Source organism: Taudactylus pleione, unplaced genomic scaffold, assembly GCF_031769625.1.
Source record: "Taudactylus pleione unplaced genomic scaffold, aTauple2 ptg000726l, whole genome shotgun sequence".
In the NCBI taxonomy this organism is placed as follows: Eukaryota; Metazoa; Chordata; class Amphibia; order Anura; family Myobatrachidae; genus Taudactylus; species Taudactylus pleione.
The window spans coordinates 6,043,686-6,061,113 of record NW_028285128.1 but is presented as its reverse complement, the minus strand read 5'-3'; the positions used below and the strand labels follow the sequence as shown (position 1 = coordinate 6,061,113).

Here is a 17,428-nt window from a genome sequence, read left to right as displayed (position 1 = left end):
GTTTTTTGTTTGCAGCCCCATAAGGCTGCATATTAAAAATCTGCGAGATCAGTCCACGAGTGAGCCGTTGGCAGCATTTCATTGCCATTTCAATGGCAACTCACCCCCCTCGCACCTAATAGGGGTGTCCCCTTGGAGTTCCAGTAAACAATAAAAACATTGGGGCACCACTGGGATATGTCCCGGCTATTGTGTAATATATTTAGTGAAATATTGCATATTCAATCCAATAGAAAGTTGTCTGGCATCAGGATACCTCTATTTTATACTGCATGTACGCTTATATAAGACTTAACAATAGAAATATAAAATTTTTAAAAAGTTTCCATGTATCTGCTTCTCTAATAACCATCCAAAAGAGGATTCTTGAAAATGACAGGTCCTTATAATAGAGAATTCGGTTTTTATTAATTAAAAATTAGTAAATGTTAAAGTAATTCTTTACAGCTGTTTACCCAGTAAGTATTCTAGTATTAATGCTTAGTATGCTTCACAGCATATGTGGGCAGTGCTGTCTCTCCTGAGGCAGCTTCTCTCTTCTCCAGACCTGTTACAAGCACTGATGAAAGTGTTGATGGAAACAGTATTAAGTCACATAGACGTATTTATAATGGGTGCAGCCACACACTAGAAGCAGCCTACCTCCCTGGTGCGGTGGTGCTGGCAAGCATGTCCCCCTGCTCTATGAAATGCTGGTGATGCCATCTTCCCAGTAATATCTTCAGAAAGATGGTGCACCGTGCCAGGGTGACACGCTGTATTACCCAGGCCACACAAGATAGTATACCTGCAAAATCTGCACAATAAAGTAAGCTGCAGTAATGGACAAAAGACACCACCTAGGTACCTGCTTGGGTATGCAGCCAGGAAGCCGACGGTCGAAATGCCTACCGCCGGCTTCCCGACTGTGTAATCCCGCCAGGGGACTATTGATAGGCGTCGAAATACCGGGTTAGCTTAGGGGCTCCCCGGGGGGGGACAGGTTTAGGCACCCCTCCCCCAGAGGGTTAGGTTTAGGCTGCGGGGTTGAGGGGGTTAGGTTATTCACTTACGGGGGGGGGGGGGGTTAGGCAATAGGGGGGGAGGTTAGGTTTAGGTACCCCTAAGGGAGGGTTGGGGGGGGGGGGGGGTAGAGGTTTAGGGATAGTTAGTGTACTTACCAATCGGTAATTTCACTGCTGACGGTCTTCCAGCATCGGGATTTATGCCCGGCGGTCATTCATACCGATCCCCTTGCTGGCCAAATTCTCAAAAAAGCTATATATATATATATATATATATATATATATATATATATAAGGTTGAGTCTCCCATATCCAAAATGCTTGGGACCAGGGGTATTTTGGATAAGGGAATATTCCATATTTTGGAGTAATTGCATACCATAATGAGGTATCATGGGAATAGGACCCAAATATACACACAGAATTCATTTGTGTGTTATATACACCTTATACACACAGCCTGCAGGTCATTTTATACAATATTTTCAATAATTTTGTGGCTCAAGCAAAGTTTGAGTACAGAAATGAAATTAATGTATGTTTCATATACACCTTATATACACAGCCTTAAGGTAATTTTATACTATATTTTTAATAATTTGTGCCTTAGACAAAGTTTGTGTACATTGAACCATCAAAAATCAAAGGTTTCATTATCTCAGTCATGCCAAAATAATTCCGTATTTCGGAATATTTGGATATGGGAGACTCAACCTGTATATAGAACGTAGTACGAGTCTCCAAAATATAACTAACTGCACGAAAGTTTAGGGGGCACACTATAATGAATATATATTAAAATACTTGTGTGTGTGTATATGTGTGTGTGTGTGTGTGTGTGTATGTATGTATATATATACCATTTGCTTGGCACTGGGTCTCATCATTTTTACACACTGGGGGTATATGATGCATCTTCATATTTAAATTGCTGTTAAGGAATCTGGTTACATTTATTGGTTGAGAAACATCCATCTAATCGTTCCAGTAAAATCTTTAGAAGAACTACTTGGCTTTTGAAAGCCTTTCTAGGAATTTCTCCCTATCAAGGGACAGAAAATAAGCTTATACTACTGAGTGTTCTAACCAGTTCCATATCATCAAGTGTTTGTTCAGACCAGTTCCATTTTTGTGTTTACCCCTGATGAAATCCTGTAGGTGGACGAAACGCGTAGGGTCATCGCTTTGAAAAACCTGCACCTACCACATAAGAAGTCCACCTAAGAGCTCACACCTGTAAAGGTGTTGGTGGCAGATAACATCTATCCTTCTGTACTGGGGCAGGTTTACTAAAAGTTGTTTTATGCGATTTATGTATTTATTTGTATTGTAAATTGTTTATATTTTTACCTCTGTTGATATACCAAGAATAAAATATTCAGGTATAAGAATTATGGGTTACCATAGGGCTTTTATTTTATGAACAATATCCAAAACATAAACTTATGGTGATTTGAAGACTAACTAGAGGGTTGTGTTTGACCAACAGCTAATATTGCAATAAATCCCCCTAAGTGGTGGAAATTTCTTCTGTTCAATTAATACTCAAAGTTGTAGCGCACCAAAGGTACCCCTTCCCTTCCATTTCTATTTTTAGGTCCTCTACTAGCAGACGTCCACCTAATTGGTGCAGCTGAACCAGTGTACGCGTGATATAAGGGTTCATTTTGTGTATATGTATATATATATATATATATATATATATATATATATAGATATATATATATCACTTTTAAAAGGGTCATACATAAAGGGGGCGTGTCCACGGGTACTAAAGACTGGAGGCAGCTGGCCCTGGTTGGTAATCATGTCAGCGTCAGTGCCTACTGCCAAGAACTACGGAGGAAGGAGCCACCTGTCACTCAGCAGCGCTGCGGGAGTCTCTGTCCCCGCTGCTATAGAATTCAGGAGATTGTACTCATCCGGTACAATCTATTTTGCCGGTACAGACCATTAAAAAAACGTTACTGTACCGGCCAAATCGGGGTAGTTGGAGGGTCTGTTATACATTCTATCAGGAAACAGTTTCAATATGAGTAATGTGACATCACTACTCTCCAAATATTAGGATACAATTTACAGGATAGGCATGCTTGTATTGGATATCTTTCAGTGTTTCCTCCTCTCATACTAGTATTTTGTGTTGGTTTTTTTTACTAAGCACTTCAGCTTCATCCACTACCTTGTCTCCCACTCGCTGCTTTGCCCTGAGAGATTCTCAGAAATTGGCCATCACTGGGCTGAATTCAATTGCACTGGGTGAAGAAATCTTACAGAAGAAAGAGTCACAAAGCCAGAGCATGTACCTTCGTCTCAACAAAATGTCTCGACTTGCCGGAGCTGTTCTCATACTGCCTCTAGTGGAGTGTCATATTGCTGCCTACTGCCAGGCCCTGCAGTCCCTGGAGAAGTCAGGCGTGACACTGTCTGACAAGTCCATTTCTTCCTCCTCCACAGACCGGAGTTTGAGCTCTAGTGTTGAGGATACAGTCTCAAGCCTTGCAGAACCTGCTCTGGCTTCACTTAGGATCCTGTATCACCTTGTTTTTTACAGTCTAGATGTGGTAGAGACCCTACTGAAGAACACATCAGAGGGAGGGATGCCCTTGCCTCTCCTTCCAGAAGCTGAGCAAGGGTCTAGTGTTTCAAAACCTGGAGAGACAGACAATGATGAACAGAATCTTCATCCTTTATTTAAAAAACTAATCTTGCTCTTGTCATCTACTGTTGTGACATACAAGAGGGATATTGTGCGAGAACACGTGCTCCAAGTACTGGTGAAGTTGGCAGAAAATTCTCCTAATGAACTATTGTGCAGGTAAGTTTTTATTTTTTCCTCTTGTGTGGGTGGAAAATGTTTTGAACTCTTATAACTCAACAAGGCAAATGCTGCCCAAACTCCCACCAAATGCATATGTACTGAAAATGCGTCTCGGTGATAGGTTGGTAGCGATCTGGAAGTGGGAGCAACCATAGTAGCTTAATCACTCTAAATAGTGAGAGCAGCCACATCCTGCTATAATAGATGTAGTGCCAGCTGAATACTTCATACAAGTCTACATATGTAAATAGACCAAGTAGCTATAATTAAGATGCAACTCATGACCATACCATACCTCCCAAAATGTGTGCATGTGGAATCGGGAAAGGGAGCTTGGCTACGGTATGCTGGCAGCGTTACTGCATCATAGTGTGTGTGGCCACCCCCCTTCCTCCCACCTAACAGTTGTTTTGTAAGGAAAGTAAAAGTTTATTCCTGCATTACCAGTACCTGCAGCAGGGAAATACCTCCCAAAGCCACCCACCCCTGGCAAAGTAGAACAAAAAGAGAGAGACCCAATTGCTGGATGGTGCTAATGTATTCTATACTGCTCAAATAAGGTATAGCTGCATAATAGTGAACTGGTCAAAGACTATTACTATGCAGTTTGTGCTGCATGTATAGGGCCTGACTGTATGATATTTTAGTGATCACATGGGAGCTGCATTTATTTCTATAGTGGCAGCATGTTCCTTAGCGATTTACAATTGTAAACAAAGTAGTAACAAAATGAGACTGGGTAATAACAGACAAGGGCAGAGGGCATTTCTCGCATGCTTACAATCTATACGGAAATAGAAATGTAATACATAAGTGCTACATATTGCAAATTAGTCCTGGCAGATTACAAAAGAAATGTTCTTGGTGAGCTATATTATCCAGACACGCAGCAATGTTGGCCTGGGGTCAGTGGAGTGTGTGACTATAGAGAGAGAACATGTGTAAGTTTTGTGTGGACTGTGCAGAGAGGAAGTGATTGGGTTGAATAGCCTATGAAGGTTATGTGGCTTGTTCAGGAGGTTTCTAAACTTGCCAGGAAGGGAAGTTTTTCTGGAATCACTTGAAAATTTGGAGGCTAGAATAAAGAGATCTTGAGTGAAGTGGTTGATTTGGAAGAGTGTTTGAGATAAGAGAAGTGATGTATCTGTGTTCTCCCCTGGCTCAATTTCACAGATGCTACAACCACATTTTTGTACATGCCACCCGGCACTATCCTGCTCCAGGGGTCTGACAACCAACATCAGAGACTTGCTGTGTGTACGTTACTGTGAGAGGCTCAGTAACAGAGATCCCTCCCCCCGTCCTTAAGTAGCAGGGGGGAGGGAGGAAGCACTAACGATGAGATGTATGAACATCTCATTGGCCAGAGAGGGGGAGCGTTAACTCCCCCCTCCGGCGATCACCGCTAGAGACCACAGCGCTTCAGCCTAGTGCTGAGTCTCAGTCCCGGCCGGTTCCACTGAGCATGCGTGGGATCTCGCAAGTATCTCGAGATCCTGCGTGCAACCCTGAAGACAGCAACCCCTGCAGTGGGGACAGCGCTGTCCCTGCTGTGGGATAGGGCATCGCCATGCTGTCGATAGCGACAGCTACGCTACAGTGGGCGGAACGGTCAGGCAAACTGACCGTTCATACATTGCCCAGGTTATCGGCGATAATCCAGGAAAACTATAAAAGTACAACGTTTACAGACTAATTTACAAATATACATAAATATATAATTAAAGTCCTCAAATTATAGAACTACCTAGAGAACAGCAAAAGAGAGCCCCCCTGCTTGTCAGAGCATAAATTCTACTGGGTATGTGGGAGGAATGAAAGAGGGAGAGAGCAGAGATGTAGAGGCTGGGGATTCAGCAGGAGAGTTGATAGGCGTGATGCATTTTAAAGCCAGGTTTGGAGGCTAGGGGGGGGAAGTTTGTTCGCACTTGGGAGGGCATTTCAGAGTTTGGGAGTAGCATGTGAGAGAGCTTAAATGTGGAAGTGGGAGGAGTTGCTCACGTACGATATTAGACGGTAAGTGAGAGGATTTGAATTTGATTCTGTGTTGGTCAGGGAGACAGTGGAGAGAGAGAGGCAGAAGAGATAGTGATGAGAGAAGAAAATTAGACCTTCAGTGGATTTGAATATAGATTCAAGTGTGGAGAGACAGATTTTCAGTAATACAGAGGGGACAAGGTTACAGTAGATAAGGCGAAATACCATAAGGGCGTGAATAAGAGTTTGGCTTCCAGGGTGAGGAATTGGACTGATCATGGAAATATTTTGGAGGCGCAGTAGCCATAATTGGGAGGGGGGACGGAGCCTGAGGGAATACATAGAGGACATAGTGAAGGACTTATCCCAGGCAGTGTACTTAGGAGACAGAGGAAGAGATTTGGGCAGGGGGGTTGGAGCTGACAGACAGGAAGTGACATGGGAGAGGTCAGGGGAAGAGAGAAAAATAGATTCATATTGGTTGTCATCTGTATATAGGTCATATTGTAGCCCAAAGGAGCTTGTAAGCTCACAGAGGGAAGCAGTGCAGTTAGTGACGGTTGTGTCCTCCACCAGATGAAACAAGAAAACAAAAGGAGCCAAAGAAAGTGGTCCATTTGGTTCCGTATTTGTTTCTGTCTATGGCAGCCTGTCGGGTCTGCGGCTTTTAATGACACCTGTTGTTAGTCATTAAGTGAATTGCAACCAGCAATGTTTGGTAAACCTAGCATGGAGGTTCAATATGCATGGAGTCAACACCGCACAATACACCTATTCTGCACCATCCACACTACATAAAATCACAGTCCTGCACACTGACGCATCATCATCATCCACTGACGCATCATCATCATCCACTGACGCATCATCATCATCATCCACTGACGCATCATCATCATCCACTGACGCATCATCATCATCCACTGACGCATCATCATCATCATCGTCCACTGACGCATCATCATCATCATCCACTGACGCATCATCATCATCCACTGACGCATCATCGCATTACACATTATGTATTGTTGGTTATATATTGTTAGATTTTCTCAGTTTGTATTGCATAATTATTAGTAGTTCTTCAGGTTTTTATTTAAGCTCTAATCACACAATTATTGTGACTAGTAATGTATATATTAAAAAAAAGAACAGAAAGTAGATATTTCAGTTACTTTTCCACTATTTCTCAGCCTAACCATGCCTTGGTTTCCAGTTTCCAGGTTTTGTTCTCTTCTTCAGTGCTGCTCCAGTGCCTGTCTATAGATGTTCCCCTCCCTGTGTCCCAAAAGGCTGTTAGACTGCTGGCTCTCCTTGCTGATCAACACAGACTGGCTTGTCTCTTCTGTTCCTGCTCCGGTCAGTAGCTCTTGGCATTATCCACAAGATAGAATGGAGTGGCACTTGTAGGCAAAAAGTACACAGAAGGTTATGTATGAAGAGCAAACTACCACTGTACAGCACTAATGCTGCTTTGGGCCTTTCTTTAACCCCTTGTTGCGGAGGACGAGTGGCGCTCGTCGTCCGCATATTCCTTAAAGCTGAGCAAAGTGCCCACAGCTACCTTACCTTCTTCCCACTGGCCCTCATCACCTGTGGGGAATCCCGAGGGTCAGGGGGCGGTTACGGAGTTCTGCACTCCGTCTCTTTTTTTTTTTTTTTTTTTTTTACTGTAACACTTTGCCAGGGAGGGAGTTTAACTCTCTCTATCTTCCCAACCCTGGCATCCAGAAAGATGGTGCACCCTTGTTTGAAAGAGGTGAGTCTCTGCAAAATCCCCAGAACTACATACAAATCATGGAGTCAAGGGATGGGGATAGTTCTCCCTCCAACCTGGCATCCATGAAATCAGGGGCACACATTTCGGAAAGAGGGGTGCCCTACCCCCCCCTTTCAAATGATGTGTCCCCTTAGTACCTAGTGCCTGGTGATCACTGGACAATGTTACGCAGCACTTCAGAACACGTATGTTTTCTGTATATGAGGGAGGGCACCAATTTGGAAAATGTTCATACAATGTATGGCTCATCACTTCTGACCTTAGGGTCTGATTCAGAGACGGACGCTAATGCGATCGATTTCATATGCAACGCTGCAGCAAAAATATGCTAATATTAGCAAAGATCACCCGAGCATAAAGACGGCCACTGCGTGCGACGACGCATACCTACGAAAACATGGGTAGCATCGACGCATATTGGAGGCCATGTTCCCTGTGCCGCAGCCTTGAGAGCTCTTCTGACACACAGAGTTGTGAATGCACTCGCAGTGGCTAAATTATGCACACCCATGTAACATGGTATAAACTGTCAGATACGCCTGCGTTTTTCTGACTCCCCGTCCCAAACGCTGACAACCTGTCAGTCACTTTATGATGGGATCCTCTGTGCGTCCGTAACGGCAATGCGACAGCTGCGCACGCGCAGTGCGGCTTATACGCATGCACAATGGCAATCAATCGCTCGTTCTGCGTGAAAATCGCATTAGAGTCCATCTTTGAATCAGGCCCTTAGAAAGCCCTGGTGTCTAAACACAGCAAAGGCAGGCATATATACAGGTACATGTACCTTTTATTACTGAGATATCAGCCTATCAATTCACTACAAGCCATTAAGGACATTGAAGTAAATTTTGTTTAATATTCATAAAGAAATTATTCTCAGTGAATTCTTTGGCTGCATTCTCATGAATCTTATTTAAGTCCATAAAATGGCTACTTATTACTGTTGGCGTTCTTAAAGTACAGTACAACTGTTCCAAAGTTCAAATTCAGTAGCAGAGCCATGGGGTTCTTATGCAACTTAGGTGATCACACTAAACCCTTACCCCAAACATCTCTTCTCGATGGGATGCTGACATAGTACATCTTTCAGTATCGATTGAATGTCATTAACATACAGTACTATAATGTATGTTTTGAGTGCAACTTATAGGACGACTGTGGGTATCTTACAGACAGAATGTTTGCTAAGCATGATGACCAAGCAATTTGATGCCTGTATGGGCTCTGTATGGATTCTTACTTGTAAGTCATCTGGTTTCTCTTTTCTTGCATTTGCATTGCTGTAGACACTAAAAATTACAGATCCTTTGCCTTCATCTTAATGCAGAAAGTTGTATCCTGCTCGCCTTGTACTCCTACATCATCTCAAGGCCGGACAAACAAGCATCACAGGCACTCTGGCTTCAGTTCGAACATGAGGTAGACAACAAAGAGAAAATAGTTGTTCTTATTTTTTTATAATCACGGTTGAAGTGAATGACTTAAAGTAGAAAAAAAACAATAACAGATTGTGGCCTTTATTACATGTATTGTTTAATGTAATATGATATTGCAACATTTATATTTCTATAGTATAATTAAAAATGTAGGGGCATGTAGAGACCTTTCTGGCAGCAGCACTGTTCACCAAGGATCAGCATCACTCCCTATAGAAACATGTGATTCTAATATTTATGATGTCTCAAGGTCATATTCTTAAAAAATAATGATGAAAGTAACCAAAATAAGTCCCAAGAAGGAAATTACCAGGCGCGGATTTTGCCTAGGGATGTGGGGCTGCTGCCCCACCAGTAAAATCCACTACTTCAGTGAGCCAGTTGCAGTCCGTTCCCATTGCAAGCGCCACCTGCCAGTCACGCAAATGACAGGCAGCCCCAAGGGGAGGTGTCTTCTCTTCCTGGGACTGCTAGCCCGGGCTGCGATTAGCAGAGAGTGGCTTCCAGTGGAAGCCACTGCTCTGCCTTCCAGGCAGCTCTACACAACTTCTCGGGTCTGCATCGAATGCAGTCCCTAGAAGCCAGTGTTATGCGCATGCACGGCACCACCGCCGCGCATGCGCCGGTCACAACGCCTGCCAGATTCATTGCGCAGGCGCCGGGACCGGGCAGGCCACGGCCAGACCAGCAGCAGTGACAGCTCCCCTCTGGTACAATGGTAAGAGCCGCTGCTGGAAATTACTAACTAGAGATAACAATCAATTCAATGGTAGATTTCCAAGATGTTCAGGAGTTGTGTGCTAGGATGGCCATTGCTTATGTGTCACCATTATATGTCCCACAGTTGTCTTGAAGTCAGTATTGGTTTATTTTAGTTTGGTACAAAATATAAAGACATATATATATATATATGTGTGTCGCTTTTTTAATGAGGTGCTGACGGACTAATATTACACACTGATATGTAGCCATGCAGAGTATGGTTAGTGACTATACTGTATACTCAGGTGTAATTTTTTCTGCTCCTTAAAGCAATCAATATATATTGTACATTCTACTGCAAATTGTATCTGACATTCATTGCAGTACTGTAGAAGTCTTGGTTACAATAGCAGCGATGGCACTTTTGTTATAAATCTAGCTGTGATCTTTTATTAGCTCTTTATAGTAGGCATTTTATTTGCTGTCTCCAATGATTATTTGCAATATGTCTTTCTGTGGATTAATACCTCCTTTTCCTTAGATGGTGAGGTTCCTGAACAAGCTGACTACTCGAGGCTGGAGCTCTTCTATTTCTGAGTCCGGAGTTACATGTCAGTGTAACAGAGAGGTATATTTACTTTTTACTGCTTTTATTTTATTTGCTGCTAGTTGTATACCTCTATGTGAGTAGTTTTAACAGAATATATTTATTAAGGTTAATTTATTTATTTATTGGAAAATACATATTCTGTGCCTCAAACCTTTATATTTGACAGTCTAGTACTGAAGCATTTGTTATACTTCAGGAGGCGGACATGGACAAAGCAGCAGAGTCTTCTAGTGACATGATATTGTAAAGAGCACTGAATAACAGGCCAGTTCTTCAATGCCTGTTATACATGAATAGTCTGTATAAATGGGTGAAATGTGGATGCTAAAGTTGAAATACTACGAGGTGGTTCAATACATAAGTTAACAAGACCTGTCATATTCAACTTGTATACTTGCATATAATCAATAGTTTGGCCTTGGTACAGATTATTTTCTTAGTCAGGGTCCATAGGGTCCACAGGATCTACCTTGGGGTATGTAGTTGGAGAGATCCATTGCACCAAACAGCTTACAGCTTTGAAGCTCCCAGCATGCACAGGTACTCCTCCCTATATACCCCGCCCCCAGCCACAGGCATTCAGTTTTTTGTTTGGTGCACAGCAAGTATCCAGACGCACCTGTTTAACAGCGGGACTGCCTAGATAGTCCCAGGCTTTTCTTTTATGATTTACCTTTGTTTTGTTTTTTTTACTTCTGAGATTAGCGGTACTAGGCGCTGTACATGACGCATGTACTGCAACTCCTTATACCTCTGCTGATGCCGATACGCCAGTACCGCTATATGCCCTGGGGATTTCGGTGGGCCCTAGCGAGGCATACCTAGCATCATCGCTGGGGTCCAGACTGCAATCGCAGGTAAGCGATTCCACGTGTCGGGGAATTGTGCACGACGCAGTCCAGGCCTCCGGTGTAGGAGACACATCTGAGGCGGCTGCGGGTGAAGGCCTCTTGTAACGTGTACTCGCTAAGGCGACCGGGGCCATATATCGTCTGTCGCCGGGGATGGGTAGTAGACGCATTAGAGCGCACTAGTTAATGTCTACTACTGTGAGGCCAGCATACCCGTGCCGTCAAAATCGCAGCTTAGGGGAGATAGGCGCTCCTCCCCCAACCCAGATGCAACTTCCGGTATTGGATTCCCGCCTCTGGTTTGCTACTTCCGACCACCTCTTGTGTGAGACGCTCGCGGTTCGCATTTGTGTGTACTGCTGAATGCTGATTGTCTCAGAGGTCTGGTCTGTCTCCCTGTATACCTCTTCTCTGGGTCTGGTATATAGTGATGGGAGATAATATGTGAGACGTCGCATCGGGGAAGAGGTACATCCAGATTGCGTTCAAGTGACAACAAAGAATCCTACAAGTATTGTGATCTGGGCATGTACAACAGCAGATGCTGTAGGCCGCCGTTATGTCATAGATGGCACACTGAACAGCAGAAAGTACATTGACACCATCCTACAACCAAAACTTCTACCTTCTATCAGGGATCTTTTTCCAGATAATGCCCCACTTTTTTTTCCAGCAGGATTCAGCTCCATGCCACACTGCATGGATATGCAAACAATGGTTCACGGAGAATGACATACAGGTGCTGGGATGGCCAGGAAACAGCTCAGACCTGAACCCCATAGAACATTTGTGGTCCCTTTAGAAAAAACTGGTACATCTGAGGCGTCCATCCAATAAAAGACAATTAATTGAGGCTATAATTGTCTCATGGCACCACACAATAAAGAAGGAAGAGCTCCAAACATTGGTTGGCTCAATGCACCGTCGCTGTGCTGCTGTCTAGAAAAATAAAGGATACCCAACAAAATACTGATCGGACAGTAACGTCATACGTACACAGGGATTTTCACCCTAAGTGTTGTTTTTACTGCATAACTTCCCTTGTAATGCAAATATTTGACCTATTTTTATTGTGTTGAATTCAACATTAAATTTCCTTTCATTTGATATATGAATCATTGCACTGCATGAAGTGTAACAGTTTTTATAAGCATTCGAAGTTGAAAAACATTCAAATTTCAAAAAGTGTCCACAATTTTGCCCACCACTGTATGTACATGTCCCCTATGAATCCCTGTTGGTATGATTCTTCTGCTCACTCTAGTCTAGTCAGAGTATGCTGATGTCTATAGCCCCTCAGCAGGTGGTGCAGGCGAATAGACCTATGATACTCATTGGAAGAAGACCATCAATCCTCTGTGGATATCTCCTCTCTGAGAGCGGTTAGATCTGTCCTCAGATTTCGGTGGAACTTCCTCTTCCTCTATACTAAGACTTCGGTCTTTAGGCGTCAGAAGGTGGCTTAAGATGATTTCTTCTTCAAGGTTCATAGGGTCCACAGGATCTACCTTGGGGTATGTAGTTGGAGCGATCCAATGCACCAAACAGCTACAGCTTTGGAGCTCCCAGCATGCACTGGTGGTCCTCCCTATATACCCCGTCCTCAGCCACAGGCATTCAGTTTTTTTGTTTGGTGCGTGGCAAGACTAGTCGCACCTGTTATACAGCGGGACTGCCTAGGCAGTCGCAGGCTTTTTTATATTTTGATTTCTACTTCAGGGTCCACAGGGTTGACCTTGGGGTATAGCTTGGATCTGGATCCACGGGCACCATACAGTTAAAGCTTTAGCTCCCAGGATGCACTTGGGTCCTCCTCTATACCCCGCCCCTGAGCCACAGGCACCTCAGTTTCAGTTTGGTGCCGGCCGAAGTCTGTTGCACTGTGCAGTGGGGCTGCAGGAGCAGCCCCTAAGCTTTATTTTTACAGAAGAAAAGTTTTTTATTTTTTCTCTCGTGTTTTACACTTAATGCGGCAGCATAGGACTGTCCTTCTGGACGTCCACGCTGCCGCTCCAACACCCCGCTGGCGCTGCGACGCCAGTACTGCTCTGGGGATCGCAGCGGGACCCCGGAGTTAGTCCTAGCATGGCTCCGGGACCTCCCTCTGACTGCTGCCGGACTCTACGGGGAACAGGTAAGCCGCGAGCAGCGCTCTTAGTGCCGCTCGCGGGGATAAATGTAGTCAGTTTCCGCCGGTCTCTGGGGACAGACTGGCGGCGCTAGTAGCGGCGACGGGCTCCCCCTCATGCAGGTATACCCCGCGCTCTGCTGGACCACCAGGGTATAAGTTCCGGGGGGGAACCGGCATCCCTGGGGTTAAATACTAGCCAGGGGAGGCAGCCTTCCCTGGTTTAGCGGCTCCTCCCCTCAGCTCAGCGCGCCTTTTCTCATGTGTACTGGCGTCGCTGAGCTGCTCCTCTGCTGGCCACTCCTCCTCAGAGCTCTCCGAATAACGCAGACTCCCAGGCAGGTGCATGGTCAGGTCCCCCTGTGTACCTCTCCCCACCAAAAGGACAGTGTACACAGCGCTATAACTCCCCCCAGACACTGAATCTGGGTGGTTGAGGGCAGCGATTGGTGCAGTAAGTACAATCTTCCTGCATTGTATCTGACTTTGCTAGTGCTGCTGTCTGTACTTATTTTCTAATTGCTGTCAGCTTATGTCTATCCCTTTGCTTCTCCTACAGCCCGAAGGTGTGTGGGGGAGGGGCGTTTTTCTATTAACCTCACTTTTATAAATCATGTATTTGTGAGGTCAGTCACATACTGTTGTGTGATACACAGTACCATATTTTTGGGCCTGTTTGTGTTGCATGCTGGTGAGTGCGGGGGTGTTAACACCGTATGTCCTCTGCTGATAAATATTTATTGCATAATTACTGTATCATGTCTGATGAGGAGACTGAGCACTCCGGGGCTCATGTGTTGCCTTCCTGCAGACGCTGTTCTGCTGGTGTTAATGGGGGGGATTTATCTCAGGATGGTCTTTGCGGGCAGTGCCAGCTGGCACCAGGCCCCTCTATATCCCCTATGCAGCAGGACCCCCTTGAGCGATGTTTTCACAAGTGCTGACATCTATTGCAGATGTCGATCCCTACAGTGACCCCTTCTGGGGCATTGTCCCAGCACTCTATCTCCCATTCCCCGGATATTCCGCAGGTATTGCGGTCTCCCTCCGGGGCCCAGACTGTGAGACAGTATTCGGGGCTGCCTGTGTATTTCCAGCCTCCCCTTGTATCACAACAGTCTGTAGTGCCTTTTCATCTCTCCAACTCGGTACAGAGTTTGGCGGCCTCATCCTCGGCTTTTCAGTCATTTTTGCAGGGTGATGTGCCACAGAAGGCGACCTAGCGGCCTGTTGTGAGTTTACTCACTGCGCAGGTATCAGAATCGGATCCCTCTTCAGATGATGGAGAGGTCCATGAGGGTTCTGATTTGGATGCTGTGGGACAGGAGGTTGAGCCTAGGTCCTCCATTAATGTTCCAGCATTAGTCAGGGCGGTGCGGGCTATTCTCAATATAGAAGAGGAGGCACCGGTCCCTAAGTCGAAGTTTCCTGACTTCAAGAAAGCAAAGGTTACTTCTAATGTGTTCCCTCTGTCCGATCAGTTGGCGGATCATATGGCGGCGGCCTGGCAATTACCCAGCAAGAGATTCCAACCGCAGAAAAGGTTGGCTTCTCATTGTCCCTTTCCTGAGGATCAATGCAGGAAATGGGAGACTCCACCGGCGGTGGATTCACTTGTCACTCACTTGGTTAAAACCACTACGCTACCATTGCCGTCTATTTCCTCTTTAAAGGATCCAACGGACAGGAAAGTGGAGATTTGTTTGAAGTCCATTTACTCACTCTCAGGAACGGTGGCGCGCCCGTCCATGGCCATTTCCTGGGTGGCTAAAGCCATTGAGAACTGGGCCAATGCCTTGGAGGATTCTCTTACGGACGATGTTCCGGATGTTCAGAGAGCATTAGTGGCACAAATGAGGGATGCCGCTTCCTATACTGGGGAAGCGTCATTGGACGCAAGCATGTTAACCTCTAGAGTTTCGGCTGCGGCTGTGTCTGCTCGGAGATCCTTGTGGCTGCGGTCCTGGAGGGCTGATGCGGACTCTAAAAAGGGTCTGGAGGCTCTCCCCTTTAATGGAGATTTGCTATTTGGTCCAGATTTGGACAAAATAGTGGATACCTTGGCTAAGTCCTAGTCGGCTTTCCTCCCTTTGGCTTCTGCGCCGGCTAGGGTGAGGAGCACTGCCGTTCGGTCCTTTCGGGTTCAGGGTAAGGCCAAGGGCCAGTCCTTCCCGAGACATTCAGCGACCAAAGCCTCATCCAAACCCAAGAAGCATATGGAATGCTTGGCACCCCTCTTCCAAACAGGAGGATAAACCTGCTGCCTGACGAGACGGGCCTCTCCCTGGGGGACCCCAGAGTGGGAGGCCGACTTCTCAGATTCGCCCAGTGTTGGTTCAGTACCACCATGGATGCTTGGGTTCGAGAAGTAGTCTCTCAGGGGTACGCCCCGTTGTTTCGGTGCAGGCCGCCCCACCAATTTTTTGCACGAGTCCTTCGCTGGACGAGTCCAAAGCTTTGCATCTCTGTTTCTGGTGCAGAGACCCAATGGGTCTCATCGCCCTATTCTGAATTTAAGGTCTTTGAACAAGTACCTCAGAGTTCCCAGGTTCAGGATGGAAACTTGCGGTCCATCATCCTGGCGATGGAACCAGGGGACTTCATGGTCTCCCTCGATATCCAGGACGTCTATCTCCATGTGCCCGTGGCACCGGCACATCAGCGGTACCTGAGGTTTGCTATCCTAAACCATCACTACCAATTTCGGGCGTTGCCTTTCGTTCTTTCCACGGCTCCGAGGGTTTTCACCAAGGTGATGGCAGTCATGGCTGCCCACCTTCGGGGTCAGGGTATACGGCTGCTGCCGTACCTGGACGATCTGCTGCTGCTGGCGAGTTCCTCGGAGGTGCTTCTTCATCATCTACACCTGACAATTGCTTGTCTTCAAGCACATGGGTGGTTAATAATTTGGAAGAAGTCGTCTCTGATCCCATCTCAACGGATGGTCTATCTGGGAGCACTTCTGGACTCCAGTCAACAAAGGATTTTCTTGACTCTGGTAAAGGTATCCTCCCTACAACTGAGGATACACGGTTGCCTAAGCAGTGGCACGGTGTCAATACATTCGGCTATGAGTCCTGGCGTCCATGGTGTTGGCATTCGACATGGTGTAGTTCGCCCAGTTCCATTCCAGAGCCCTGCAGGGGCAGATTCTTGTGGAATGGAACGGGTTGTCCCGCCGGATCCGACCCCAGATGCTGGTATTGTCCCCGGAAGTGCGCCGGTCCTTGGCGTGGTGGCTGCAGTCAGCTCATCTCAGCCAGGGTCGCCCCTTTTGGATTCCGGACTGGGTTCTGCTCACGACAGATGCCAGTCTCCGGGGTTGAGGGGCAGTGACCGGCTCGTTGTCTCTTCAGGGCCGTTGGTCAGCGGAGGAGGCCGTCCTTCCCATAAACATTCTAGAGCTACGGGCAGTATACCGTGCTCTTCTGGTGTCAGGCACCGTTCTCGAAAGAGCAGTTCAGGTGCGATCAGAAAACGCCACCACGGTGGCATACATAAATCACCAGGGAGGAACTCGCAGTTGAGCTGCGATGTCGGAAGTGTACCAAATCCTGACTTGGGCGGAGTGCCACCTTCCAGCAATATCGGCAGTCTTCGTCCCGGGAGTCCTCAATTGGGAGGCAGACTTCCTCAGCCGTCACGACGTGCATCCCGTGGAATGGTTGCTTCATCCAGAGGTGTTTCAACTTCTCGTGGACAAGTGGGGACTGCCGGAATTGGACCTGATGGCCTCTCGTCAGAATTTCAAGTTGCCCATATACGGCTCAAGGACAAGGGACGCGGGCGCAAGCCTAGTGGATGTGTTGTCAGTGAAATGGTCGTTTCACCTAGCGTATCTGTTTCCTCCAATCTCCCTGCTCCCTCGGGTACTCAGAAAGATCAAACTGGACGGAGGCACGTTTCTGCTGGTGGCTCCAGCGTGGCCCGGATGTCCTTGGTACTCCGATCTCTGGGGCCTGTCTGTAGACGCTCCGTACCTTCTGCTTCAACGTTGGGATCTGCTGTCTCAGGGTCCCTGCCTTTACCCGGATCTGGGTCGACTGTCTTTGACGGCATGGCTCTTGAGACAGCCGTCTTAAGGTCCCGGGGCTTTTCAAGCTCTGTCAACAGTAC

General features: G+C 46.3%; 1 protein-coding gene across 2 annotated transcripts in view; it reads left to right on the top strand.

Annotated features, from left to right (window-relative positions):
* Positions 1-17,428, top strand: part of ATRIP (ATR interacting protein) — a 92,444-nt gene that overhangs the window by 51,126 nt on the left and 23,890 nt on the right. For both annotated transcript variants that reach the window (XM_088456915.1, XM_088456914.1), the window contains exons 9-12: positions 3,166-3,822; positions 7,019-7,161; positions 8,913-9,004; positions 10,265-10,351. In XM_088456915.1, the coding sequence (XP_088313041.1) occupies positions 3,166-3,822; positions 7,019-7,161; positions 8,913-9,004; positions 10,265-10,351 (979 nt within the window). The remainder of the gene's footprint in view (positions 1-3,165; positions 3,823-7,018; positions 7,162-8,912; positions 9,005-10,264; positions 10,352-17,428) is intronic.